The sequence below is a fragment of the Clinocottus analis genome, unplaced genomic scaffold (assembly GCF_023055335.1).
Source record: "Clinocottus analis isolate CAN_PGR_092001 unplaced genomic scaffold, fCliAna1.0.p SCAF_5, whole genome shotgun sequence".
Classification (NCBI taxonomy): Eukaryota; Metazoa; Chordata; class Actinopteri; order Perciformes; family Cottidae; genus Clinocottus; species Clinocottus analis.
This window is the reverse complement of record NW_027176207.1, coordinates 11,574,548-11,588,399: the sequence shown is the minus strand read 5'-3', so window position 1 is coordinate 11,588,399 and position 13,852 is coordinate 11,574,548. Positions and strand designations below refer to the sequence as shown.

Below are 13,852 nucleotides of genomic sequence, written 5' to 3'. Positions count from 1 at the left end.
TGCTCGGTTTTATAGTCCTCTGGAAATCATAACAAGTAGTGCTATGGTGTGTGATGTTTGGACAAGTACAGCTGTATGGGCAGTAAGGTGACTGTAATATGGGACATTATTGTGATAACCGAAAGGCTCCGACACATGTAAGTTTTCTTTCATGCAGATTTCTGGGACCTGCTGGGTGTGTTGGTCCGATGCTTCTTGAAACCTTTGAGTCTCACGGGCTGTTTGGCACCACTGAGCCGTCCATGTCTCACCTTGTGTCTCTTTTCCCTCAGGTGTCAGCCACAGATGAGGATCGGGGTTCCTTTGGCGCTTTATCCTACATCCTGGGTTCTGGCTCTGGAAGCACAGCACCAACACACTTTACCATTGACAAGGAGACCGGCCAGATTTGCACCAGCACAGCTCTGGACCGGGATGAAGGATTGGACAAGTTTGACTTGACCGTCACTGCAACGGATGGAGTAAGAATACAAAACTATAAAGAATTAGAAGCTGTAATCTCTGTAAGCCCTCATTTTGTCAGACAAATCAACTCTTATAGGAAAATAGCTTGGAGGCTACTGCCATCAGACATGGTTAGCTTTTACACTGCTTTTAAGCAGAGCAGACAGCTCTCCCAGCCACATATCAAACCCTTTGTAAGACAACATTGTGTCATTTTTTTAAACTAAAAATACTACGAGTGAGCTATGATTTGTTAATTAGTGAGCCTTTGGTTAGTTTAAGGTTCCGGCAGATGGATTATGTTAATTTCGTACACAGCCAGGCAAGCTGTTCCCTTGTTTCCACACTTGGTGCTGAGCTAAGCGACCCGGCTGCTAGGTGCTTCATACATGTATTTATCACAGACGTGAGAATGGTATCAATGTCCTTATCCAACTCTCATGCCGAAAGCAAATATGCGTATTTCCACAAAAAAAACTTTAACCTTTGCATTTCTGTTCAATTAAAGCCTAATTAACCATAGCTGAAAAAGACTTATGAAACAAGTGAAGTTAAAATCCTCGTTTTCTGTGTTGCTTTAAGACCAAACATTGCTGCCTGAGTGTGTGATGCTCCTTCTGATCAAAGCTTCATGCAGACGGCAAATTAAGGATGTGTGCGCTCAAATAAATCTGATCAAAGAGACACTGAGAACATGTTTGAAGAAGACAACGTCGTGTCTCTTACGGTGTGCCTTCAAAAGACTCAAGGGAAACCGCAACAGCATGGCAAAGCCATCAGAGCAAACAGAGAGGGAGTGTGGGAAGGAAACAGGTAAAGAAGTAGGAAAACCAAATCAATTTATATAACCTTTTTACTGTATGATACCATTTAAGTTAAATACAATGCCTTACTTGACCACATTTACACACTCTTAGCTCTAGCGTCTTCCCAGTAGACCCACATTTTAAAGCATCAATGAATCACATTGAATGCACTTAAATAGACATAAGGTGCAATAAAGCTTGCATTCTCTTGTGTATACTTTGATTACATGAAGAAATAGAATACAATACCATTGTTTTAAATGTCTTGTCATTAGTCATAGTCATAGTCGTCATACTTTTTTATTTTCTCTATTCATGTGAAGCTTAAATTCACTTCTATAATTTACCACCCAACCCCCACAATGCAACTTCTCTCCCAACCCCGGCACATTCCCAGCTTAACTCATCTATTCCCTCCGTCTCAACCATACCTTTTTTAATGGTCTCGTAAAACTGAGCCGGCAGATACAGTGTAATGAGCAGACCTTCTCCTCGCTGACAAATGCATTCAACGGTTGATTGGCTCCATATTTCGGGGATCTTCCACAGAGTCATCTTCCTGTATTCCTTTACAGCTGCTTTGTCTTTACACTTTGACATAAATCTATCGTCGAAGTTTCATAACATGAAAGACCTGGGCTGTCGCCTTTCACCAAGAGATGGAAAACAATTTGATGCTGTCTTCGGGGATATACAGTGCAGGAAGGGAGGGAGATTGTGGTTAAACCTCAAAAACGATTTTCATGATTTATTCTCCCTTTGTCTCAATAGACGAGATCTGTAACATCATTACAGCATTGGCGCCTGCTGGTGTGATCGTGTGTCCTCATAACATAATATTTGAATGCAAAATATCTTGAATTATATGTAATCCAAAGATTTTTTTCCCCCAGGGTGGCTTGAGCTCAGTAGCACGTGTGCGAGTCTCTGTGTTGGACATCAATGACAACCGGCCCACCTTTTATCCAGTCCTCTACACAGTCAGTCTCAGTACCCACAGTGCACCGGGAACCTCCGTTGTCAAGGTAACAGCCAATGACCCCGATGCTGCGGAAAATGGAAGAGTGACCTACCGCACAGCGCCTGCTGGAGGAAGTGGTTTCTTCACTCTCAACAAGGACACGGGTATGTGTGTGTGTGTGTGCGTGTGCGTGTGTGTGTGTAAGTGTGCGTGTGTGTGTGTGTGTGTCACTAAGAACACACTGAACAAAAAATGGAAGAGCTATTGTGAAATGTGTCTGCCAAAAAAAATACAGATTCATTTATCCTCCCTGCTTCCTCGACAGGTGTGATTTCTCTTTCCCGCTCACTCCACGGCAAAGCCAACACGGTAATCTCCATGGTGATATCAGCCGAGGATGGCGGTGGTCTGACGGCGCCGGTCAACGCCAGGGTCAACGTGAGTGTGGTGGGAGGCTCGGTGGCGTCTCCCGTGTTTGACCAGGCCCAGTACTTCTTCACCGTGTCGGAGGACGTCCTGAGGGGGACAGCGGTGGGAGCGGTCCGAGCTGCGACCAAGACAGGTGAGGACTGTTTTTTTTCCTGTCTTTCTGCCTTTGTTCATAGAAGACTTGCTGCTATCAATTTACTTGGTGTGATTTGCCAGAGGGGAACTTGTTTTATGTGCCTTTCTGCACTTGGTTTCATCTCAAGTACCTAGAGAAAAATGCACTAATGGGCTGGAGAGTGTATACGGTGTTCCTCACTCCTGCAGTTGTCCATATACTCAAGCAATAAGAGCATACACTCCATCAAGAAATCACATTCATCTCAAAGCTTGGGCTTTACAGGGGATTATTTTCACTGTGGCCAGACTTTTATTTTCTTTCTGTATTAATGATGGAGAAATTCATTTGGATGGGCCTGTAATATAATGAGTGGGAGTCAAAACGAAGGGTTCTCAGTGGTGTAGTGGACAGTTATCTTTGTCTGTGTAACTGCACAAAGCTTTCAGTAATTCTACCCCCTTGTCCTCTTTGAGTGAGTCCAGCCCTTCGCTAACTCTTACAATAATAATAAACACATCACATCACTGTCAGCTGAAAGCGGATATGGATTCGACGTCTGAATTTTTCATATGTTGGATGTTTACATTAAGCTAAAGACAATTGGATAATCAACAGCTGCATATGGTCTATTACAACTCACTTGTGTTGAAATGCGTAGGTGATTGATCATACGCAGAAAGTATCAAGCAGCAATGCCAAAGATTTGCTGGTTCCAGCTTTCCAAAGAAGATTATTTGCTGCTTTATATTATTGTGAACACCCTAGGCTCTATTTTATGATTTTTGTATCCCTAGTTCCTTACTAAATGTCATTTTCTCACTTTTCATTTTTCATCTCTCTGTCCTCCATGCAGGTGTTTCCAAGGATATCTTTTACTCCATCTCCTCCGGAGACCCTGATGGTTACTTCACAGTGGACAGTGGCTCTGGTACCATTCGCACTGCCCTCCCTTTAGACCACGAAACCTGCTTCAGTCGTGACCTGGAGATCCAGGCGCGCTCCGGTTCTCCTCCAGCATATGGAACCAGCCGGGTTCGAATAACTATTTCAGACGTCAATGACAATGCCCCCACCTTCCTCCCCTCCTCATCAGAGTCCTTGCTTTTACCTGAGATCACCAAAATGGGGACCGTCATCTACAGCATTCAAGCCACCGATAAGGACTCGGGTCATAACGGTCAGCTGAGCTTCGACCTGGTCTCTGCTGGGGCTGCAGGTAGCAGTGGCCAGAGGACGTTTGGTGTTGACCGTGGCAGCGGGGAGGTACGTCTGATTGGTACTCTTTCTTATGAAAGTGTTCCACGCTATGACCTTCAGGTGGTTGCCAAGGATGGCGGAGCGCCTCAGCTCAGCTCCACCTTCACCCTCGTGGTCCACATCCAAGCGCAAGATGCACAAGGCCCCAACTTTGACACTCTGACCTACCGCGTGGAGCTACGGGAAAACACCCCTCTCAACACACGTTTCCTGCAGGTTCGAGCACTCAACAGAGAGGCTTCTGGGACTGGAGGAAGCTCCTCCTCGTCTTCTTCTTCCTCTATTTCCTACCGGCTTAGGCCTGACGGTGACGCTGCTGGTTTTGGCATCATGCCAGACAGTGGGTGGCTGTTTGTTCGTAGCTCTCTGGACCGAGAGGTCAAAGACATGTATTTGTTGACAGTCCTGGCAACTTCAGGCCCAGGAGGGACGGGGAGAACCGGCAGTGCCGCAGTCAGGGTGACGGTGACTGATGAGAATGACAATTCCCCGAGACTGAGTCAGGAGAGGGTGTTCCTGGCTGTCAGAGAGAATCTGCTGGCAGGGACAGGCTTTGGAAGGGTGTCTGCAACGGACCGAGATGCAGGACTCAATGCTCGGCTCACCTACAGGCTGCTGCACACCGACAGGCACTTTCAGATCAACTCGCAAACAGGTGAATTCGAACACCATAACATCGCTTTTTGTGTTTGAATTTAAGAACAGTAATAGTACTTATGAAGCAATTTGCTGTAATTGTCTTCCACTTGCTGAGATGTAGTTATTCCATAAGCAGGACTAATACCAACATGATTTCCCTTGAGGAATCAATCAATTAGCTGGTGGACAATTAAATTAACATGGCAATTATTCCGTAGCTATTGCTAGTAATGCACGCTAAGGCCTTCTCTCCTTTTTTTTTCTCTAGGGGAGATTAGCACACGCCTTGCCTTGGACAGAGAGCAGCATTCCAGCTACCAGCTTGTTGTGGTTGTACAGGACGGGGGTACGCCTCCTCGCACCGCCACCGGCACCGCTCATATCAGTGTGCTGGACGAAAACGACCACGCGCCCAATTTCACTCATACCAGGCCAGACAGGGAGCTGCTCCATCAGGTGAGAATGAAGGGAGTCAGGCAGAAAGAGAAAGGCTATCGCAGCTGGATTTCATAAGACAGAAGCAATATGTTTTGTTACCGCCATTTCCAACTGACTTTGATTTTGCTTTTTTCCAATAACTGTTTGATGTAAGCAATTTTCTTGAAGTTACTTTTCACTTTTGAAGGCGGTAATGAGTTATTCTATGGTTTATAACCAACATTCCTAGTACTAGAGAGGAAATAAGACAAGGTAAGGAATGAAAATATACATAAGAGGAAGACACTGTACATATATAAGGCACTGTATGTCAAAGAAAGACAATAATATGAATAACAATTCTTCTCCATTGTAGGTGATGGAGGGGCTTCCATCCGGGACAGTCTTAGGGACAGTGACAGCTAAAGACCCAGACGAGGGAGAGAATGGGACCGTATACTACGCACTATCAGGTGAGTCATCCATTAAATTTCAACCACTAGTTAAACTTTAACCTGTGTTTCATCATCATAACCTTCAGTATCCAAGCTGATATTCACATGTGTTGCATTCTCTGAAGGCTCCAGAGCAGAGCGTTTTTCTCTGAACCCGACCAATGGCGAGCTTAGAACCGCTTCCCCTCTGAGATCGGCTGAGCGAGCCGAGTATGTCTTCACTGTGACCGCTGCTGACCATGGCACACCTGGCCTCAGCTCCACCTGCCAGCTACGGATACAGGTAAAGAACATCTCTACATTTTAATATCCTCATCCGTTCAGCTACATGCACCAGTGCCTACACGTTTGTTGTGTTTTCAAAATATTTCTTTAGCATTGGGCATTTGAAAATAAAGGACCAATCCGGTGGCTAAACCTAAAACTGTCACATCTACACAATACCTCAGTCCTTTTGCATTCCTCGCGAGTAATTTCCTCAAACTGTGCACAATGTGAACAGTATAACTGTCAAAGGAATTAGAACAGGAGATAAATATGAGAAGGAGTGAAGCTGAACCTGTGCCTACACAAACAAAAGCATCTATGCAATCTAGTGTGTTTCCTGCTCAAAAGGTTAGTGGGGTAACCAAAGCCCAAGGTGAGAAACCCGGAGCTACAGGAGGGAGCTGGTCTGGACTGAGTTATTGTTCTGAACTTTCAGTCGGAGGGTCAATCCAGCATATAAACATATATTATCAGGAATTCAGCAGCAGGAGAAAAAAAGTCCTGCCACAGAGGCATTTAGCCAGAAAAGGGTGGTGGTTTGCTTTGACTGCGGAGCTGTGAGCTCACTGTTTTTATGTGATGTGATTTCTGAAAGGAAAAGGATGCTAATTAAAGCAGGAGTGCTTGCCTTAGATTTTTTCCTGTGCCCTGCTTGTGCGACTCTGAGATTAGACAGAGAGGAAACAGCCACCTTGGAATCAAATGTTCCCAGATGAAATTTGATGAGAGCCAGCTGCATCAAATCACTCAAAGAGAAAGGGAATACACCGCTGTACGGTAGCATGCAGTGATACATTAACGCTCGCAGTAACACTGACTGAAATGACACATTCAAACACTCTCACGAGGTAACATTTCCAGATAATTATTTTAAAATAACGTTTCACATAGCTGTAGGTAAAATCTGACACAGGGATATTGCTGTATACCATAAGTATGACAGTACGCTAGCTGGCTCCACTGTGATTGGCTTTCTGTACCAGTGCAATGTATCACAGAAGAAAATACAAGAACATGGTTCTATTTTCTAGCTTTAAAAAAATGAAGTCAACAAGTTTTTTATGCATCTTAGCTGAAAATGTCTGCACATATTTGTTTTAGTCAGCACATGAGTTATGCACATATTCCATATCACTTTTCTCTTTCGCCTAGTTTAGCCTTGCTATTCACGTTTGATGAAGACAATGCACATTCTTTGCATTCACAGATCTTGGAAATGAAAGGGATATATATGACAAAACCAGAGCTTGTTAAAATCTGCTCATGTTTGCTGTCTTTGAGGCTCTTTGATCTGTCCCAGAACAATATTGAACCCTGAGGCTGCCGATCAGCGTGCCGAAAGCCCCCTACCACGCAATTGTTTTCCATTTGACTAAACTGCGACATATGGGGGCTGCACTTATTGCTCAGCATTATTTGAACTGCAATAATTACAGTTTTCCCTTGCGTCACACCCTTCATTATTTTGTCAAGGATCTCAAACCCAGACTCTCGTCTTGAAGCCAGAATGCAGCAGTATCCCGATATTTACTGGACGTAATGTACATAATGTCTTCATGCACAATGGGGATGCCTATGAGGGTTATTATAGTAAAAATAACAAGTCAGAAACAGATTACAGCCCAAGGCTATGTTTAGGGATGGGCTGGGGCGAAAGTCATACAGCTTCATTGTCTGCAGAATACAAAGAAAAACAGATCCAGCAACATTAACAGTTCATCATTCGCCTTGACACATTTGTTCTATACTTTCTTGAAAAAAAAGTAAACATGACATCTCTTTGTCACAGTTTTTTTTACTGTTTTGGGATAGATACATGATTAATGGAAAGAACCGATTACTTGCATGATCTGAATCATCATGATGAAGTCAAGACTTGCTCATATTAAAATAAGCCTGTATGACCTAAGTTTCCTTTCCTTCAGGTTCTCAGCTCATCTCGGTCCAACCCAAAGCCCAACATGCTTTCCATGACCCTGAATACAGTCGAAGGCGCCACTCCAGGCTCCATCATTGGCTCGGTCCGTCCACATGACCAGCAGGAAGCTAATGTGTTGGAAGGTCAAGTGACCTACCTGGTTGTTGGGGGAACAGACCGGGATGGAACTTTCATGGTGGACCGCTTGAAGGGCGACGTGTACCTGGTGCGCGAGCTCGACTACGAGAAGGGGTCGAGCTACAGTCTGCACGTCGAGGTGTCTGACTTTTCCCAGGCGTTTCCCAGCAGCCACCTAGTGCAGCTGAATATCGACGTCCAGGACAGCAATGACCATGCTCCCCAGTTCACAGAAGACCCCGTTACCATTGTGATCCCAGAGAACATCGAGCCAGGGGCTTCTATATATACTTTCCAGGCTGTGGATCAGGTGGGAAACCGAATATATAATCTGCTAAAGAATATGTGTAATGTTAACCAGTGATTTATCAGTTAAGGTCCACTTGCAGGCTTCAGTGAAAGGGATTTTCTCAAATGTCATCATGTGACTGAAGTATGGAAAGCAAACTTTATCCACTGATGAAAAATGTGATGCAATCTCTTGAAATTAAATACCAAAAATGTTTTTAGTTTTATTTTCAAGGTTAAGAATTAACTTTCTCTCTTGTGATTTGTCTTTTTCCTTGCTGAATCAAAATTTTAACTGACTGTCTAACTCATCTGTTTAATTTTGTACAGGATGGCAGTGGACCTAACAGTGAGCTGCACTACTCAATAGAGCACCACTGGCCTGACACACCCGACCTCCTGACCCTCAACCCCTCCAGCGGAGTTCTGACACTTGGGCAGAAGTTGGATCGCGAGTCAACACCTTCCCTCTACCTCGTGGTGCGGGCCACAGACCAGGCAGCAGATCCGTCGCAGAGGCGCTGGGGTTCAGTCACAGCCCGGGTGTTTGTGACAGACGATAACGACAACGCTCCGGTCTTTAGCTCTCCGTCTGCAGTCAGCGTTATGGAGGATCAGCCTGTAGGGTGAGGAGCTTGTCACACTGTAGATTGTTCTACTTAACACAGTTTTCTGTCAAGAGGAACATCCAAGAAAGAATTCTGTTAAAAATAATCAAATGTATTTACTTTAAAGGCCCCAAACTTGTTTTAATCTAACATTTTATTTGTATTTTTATTGACAGGTTTGTGATTTTGTATGTGATGGCTCGAGATGAAGATGAAGGAGGAAATGGCAGAGTGTCATACAGAATTCAGGCAGGCAACAGCGCTGGTCGCTTCGGTCTGAACCCCAACACTGGTAAGCTTATTTTAGCATGAGTCACAACAATCTAAAAATATCCTAATGTTCCAACACTATAACAGTGTCTGTGGAGACGGGTGATTTTCCATAAATACCCAATTTACACTCCATCAAGAAATGATTAGGGTACAATTCACCACATCATTTTGTGCATTTACAATCCTACTTTGAATGATTTAACACAGCGGAGTATTGGCCCTTTTCTGGGAGGGTTTCATGATTGATAGATAATCAGCATCCCACCCGTGGAAGACCCCTGGATGAACAAAACTTTCCAGGAGATCGCAATTACCCACTGAAGTGCTGCGTCTATAGGGTCTCAACTGCTAAAACACTCATAACCCTCACAACACTCCTAACTAGATGACATTTCAATGCCTTCGAGCAATATTTTACTTGAATAATGCTTTGGTGTTCTTTTCTTGATGGATTCCTTCATGGGAAGCGAACTTAATTTGGGCTTGGAAAGTGGACACCCTTTGACATCTTATATATATGTATGTGTAATCTCATCATCATCATCATCTCGGCGCTCGGTGGTGTGGGTGTGCTCAGCACTGACTAAAATGGGATTAAAAACCATAAAACACACCTAATGCAGCTTCCAGATGGAAGAAAGTCTTTGCTTCATTACTGTCGAGTGTCTGGTGCATTAGCAGGGGTTGATTTCCCTTTTGGCTAGTTTCTCAGACTGTGTAGTGTTAAGGTTCCTAATAGCTGTAAAAGCAGATTATCTTTGTTTTGCAAAGACATTTACCAAACTTCTTGACTTCTTCTAATGTCAGGGTATCATTACTGCTTAAAAATGATACTTCTGCTCTGTCACTATGAACTTTCAGTTAGTTCACATTACAGCTGCTTTTCTGCTAGTTTTATAACCATTTGAAAGGTAACATTTCTTGTATCAACATCAAGTTTCATGTGAGCTTGCTAAAAGCTAACGGGTTTAAGAACCTTTGTCACACAGTACGGTTAGTACTGTATCAGTAACACCAACTTTACTGCAGAGGAGAATGAAACAGTAAATGTTTTGCATTTGTTTGCATTTGGCTGAAACATAGGAGCTAGTTAGCAAAACCACACAGCAACATCACAGCCTCACACACAATGTACAGTATGTGTTTGGCATGCTGCTGCATTTATAAATTACACACGTCTAAGGCACCGCATGCCAGCTAAACTTGTACACTGTAAACACACACACACACACACACACACACACACACACACACACACACACACACACACACAAACACGTTTCGTATTGCCTGACCCTTCTTGTAGTGTGGAGTGTTGACAGGAGTGTTGACATAAAAGGTGGGAGAGTAACTGAGGCCAGAGCCGGAGAAGTGCTGGTCTTATCCACAGACTCTTTGTGAACCAGCTCAATTTATATAAAACACACATAAACACAGCAACTAATGCCTCACAGATTTAAAGGCTAGCAGATACTAAAATGTTGTACGAACAAAACTATTTTTAGAGCAGATTGATTTGAGTTGGCAACTCTGTATTTCCAGGTTGTACTGTAATAATCCATGTTCAAAGTGGTATTATTTAAATGCTTGGCTGTGGTATCTCACTTACTGTGGAAACTCTCATAAAGCAAAGCTGTAAAGGTTTTCTTTTTACTAGCCCTGCTAGGCATACAAATACTGCCTCTCTCCGGTACACAACATGACATGTTCACAGAAATAATCCAAACACGCTTTGAGAAAAAGTATTCAAATGAGATTTAATACATTATAAGTGAGGTAATCAAGGAAAAGGTGGTTTTACAACATTTTCTCTTTTCGCTCTCTTGTAGGCTCTCTCTCTGTCCTTAAAGCACTCGACCGGGAAGAGCAGGACATCTTCAATCTGACCATTGTGGCGGAGGATCATGGAATACCTCAGCTTTCCACTTCTCAGGTGTTGTGTGTGCAGGTCATTGATGTGAACGATGAAGCTCCGTTGTTCCAGCGAGCAGAGTTTGATGCTCGGGTGATGGAAAACCAAGGACCAGGAACAACTGTGTTGACAGTTACTGCCACTGACCGGGATCAAGGTTGGTTTAAACGTCATATTATTACTGTATAGTCCGGGAACATGCAGTACAAAATAATGTTTAGATATATATTAAATATATATTAATATATATATATATATATATATATATATATATATATATATATATATATATATATATATATATTAATATATATATATATATATTTAATTAATTTATTATTTATTTATTTATTATTATTATTTATATATTTTATTTATTTATTTATTTATTTATGTATTATTTATTATTATTTATTTATATATATATATATATATATATATATATATATATATATGTATATATACCATCATATATAGGACCATCAAAAGAAATAAAGGCTTCAAAATTCACTATTGGAAGAATGACTATAAATACAGCCTATAAACAAACATGTCATGTACGTACGCATATGTGCCTGATAGGATAGCCAGAGAACAAAACAATAGAGACACTTTAAACCAAACCACATGCTCACACTAATGGAAATGTATGGTTACCACCATCGCCCAGATCCTCGTATTTCTGGAACTTTTATTTAAACTTTTCGTGTGGGTTCACTAATATCAGCCTAATTACTTTATTGCCAGTTCATTTGTGTTTGTGTCTGACTTGTGTTTTAATGCAGGTTCTAATGGCCATGTGACATATGGAGGCGTGACAGAGGAAGGCTTCATCATCAACCCTACGACAGGAGTCATCACCACCACAAAGGAACTGGATGCAGAGCTTCAGGATCACTACACCCTCACAGGTAGATTAATTTACCTCATTCAACTCTGTTTTACCTGTTACATACTTATGGAGCTCAAGCGCACTAATTCCCGTCGAACATCTCAAATAGCACATCTCAAATGTTGAATCGGTTCCAACATTTCATCAGCTTAACAAGTTGCACCTTTCCTTAGTGTATGCCAGGGATGGAGGGCTGCCTCCTAACTTTGCCAAGGCTGTAGTGCGTGTAGAGGTGCAGGATGTGAACGACAACACCCCGGTCTTTGCAAAGCCGTGGTATGGACTGGAGGTTCCAGAGAACCAGGCCGCTGTAGAGCTTTGTTTTCTCAAGGCCACAGACCCTGACTCAGGTCCTGGTGGAGAGCTGGAGTACAAGATCACGGGTGAGAAACTGGTATTGTGTGTCTAATCCAAATATTTTAATACAATGGTTTTAAAGAGTAATCTAATTCACCACAATTGCTATAATTGCTGTATAAGGGCGTGTAAAATGTGGAAATAACAATATCCTGAAAGAGTCCGTGAATCTTGATAATTGTTTGCATGGACCATTTAAGGTGATATCTGAAGTTGTACTGAGAGTGTTCAAGAATATACTTGGTATGTAGTAGAGAGGGGATTCATGCAGCATTTGGACCAGTATATTGCTTTTGACAGAGCTCTATTCTTACTATATGAAAGATCAGATCTCCAAACACCTATCCTAACCTCACTCCGGACATTCTTCTGTCTTATTTAAAATATAGTATATTCCATATACCTGCCTGGAGCACATTCAAACTCTGACTTAAGTGCAGAGTTGGCAGAGATGCTTTTAACGCATCACAGAAATTCTTGGATTTTTTTACGATTTCTTTTCTCCCAAATTCTCCATCCAGCTGGGGACCCTAATGGAGATTTCCTCCTCCACGTCGGCACGGGAGCCCTGGCCACGTCACGCGGCCTGGACAGGGAGACAGGAGCTAAATATACTCTGGAGGTGGTGGCCACGGACCGAGGCAGCCCTGCTCTGAGCACTACTGTCATGGTGGAAGTCAAAGTGCTGGATGTCAATGACAACAACCCTGTCTTCGGCAGAAGTAGTTACTCTGTGGAAGTGTCAGAGGATGCTGCAGAGGGGTCCAAAGTCCTGGAGGTAGGCAGAAATAGGAATTTAGATGATGCTTTGTACAAAAATCTCAATGAACCAGCGTATATCTTACGTACGAATATATGTATGTATTTCCAGGTATCAGCCACAGATGCTGATAATGACCTGAATGGGAAGGTTCTGTACTTTTTAAGCCGAGAGGCGCACGGAGCGTTCAGTGTGGATGAGAACTCGGGCGCTATCACCACATCAGCACCCCTGGACCGGGAGAAATTGGCATCATACAGCTTTCAAGTTTTTGCTGTTGACCTTTCACCTGCTGAACCCAGGAACACCTCTGCTCAGGTAAACGATGACTTAGATGTGGAAGGTGTTCAGTTGAGTTATTGTTTTGAAAAAGAAAAAAAAAATATGATTCACATGTATTATTCAGGAGATTTTTCTATTTGTATATCTACATTGCATTAGCAATACATTATTATTTTTTTTACTGAACCCACATGTGACCTCTTTCTTCTAGGTGACAGTCACCATCCTCGACGTCAACGACAACACTCCCTTCTTCCTCCAGGATCCGCTGGTCATTGAAGTGTCCAGCAGGCGTTCCCAGCGGGTTCTAGCCACCATGAAGGCCGAGGATAAAGATTTTGGAGCCAACGGTTCTGTTTTTTACCGTTTCGCCATGCCAGTCAAGGGCTTCAGCATCAACTCCCTGACTGGAGAGATCCAGGCCACCAAGCCACTGGGAGAGCTGTCCCAGGCTCAGAGGACCCTGATAGTGGAGGCCATGGACCAGGGCAGTCCAGCTCAGTCTGCCCAGGGAGTGGTGGTGATTTACGTGAAGGAGGTGGAGTACAGCGGTATTCGCTTCTCTCGGAATGCCAGAGACGTCAGCCTACAGGAGAACGCTGTTCATGGTGTGACATTAATACTGTATTAA

At 43.1% G+C, this 13,852-nt stretch overlaps 1 protein-coding gene across 1 annotated transcript in view; it reads left to right on the top strand.

The window, feature by feature from the left end:
* Nucleotides 1-13,852, top strand: part of dchs1b (dachsous cadherin-related 1b) — a 78,553-nt gene that overhangs the window by 57,243 nt on the left and 7,458 nt on the right. The window contains exons 5-20 of the mRNA XM_068600851.1: nucleotides 273-461; nucleotides 2,144-2,375; nucleotides 2,537-2,773; nucleotides 3,612-4,670; nucleotides 4,923-5,110; nucleotides 5,448-5,544; nucleotides 5,652-5,809; nucleotides 7,719-8,159; nucleotides 8,468-8,763; nucleotides 8,922-9,037; nucleotides 10,848-11,087; nucleotides 11,716-11,841; nucleotides 11,996-12,205; nucleotides 12,701-12,957; nucleotides 13,051-13,257; nucleotides 13,433-13,829. Of these exons, the coding sequence (XP_068456952.1) occupies nucleotides 273-461; nucleotides 2,144-2,375; nucleotides 2,537-2,773; nucleotides 3,612-4,670; nucleotides 4,923-5,110; nucleotides 5,448-5,544; nucleotides 5,652-5,809; nucleotides 7,719-8,159; nucleotides 8,468-8,763; nucleotides 8,922-9,037; nucleotides 10,848-11,087; nucleotides 11,716-11,841; nucleotides 11,996-12,205; nucleotides 12,701-12,957; nucleotides 13,051-13,257; nucleotides 13,433-13,829 (4,450 nt within the window). The remainder of the gene's footprint in view (nucleotides 1-272; nucleotides 462-2,143; nucleotides 2,376-2,536; nucleotides 2,774-3,611; nucleotides 4,671-4,922; nucleotides 5,111-5,447; nucleotides 5,545-5,651; nucleotides 5,810-7,718; nucleotides 8,160-8,467; nucleotides 8,764-8,921; nucleotides 9,038-10,847; nucleotides 11,088-11,715; nucleotides 11,842-11,995; nucleotides 12,206-12,700; nucleotides 12,958-13,050; nucleotides 13,258-13,432; nucleotides 13,830-13,852) is intronic.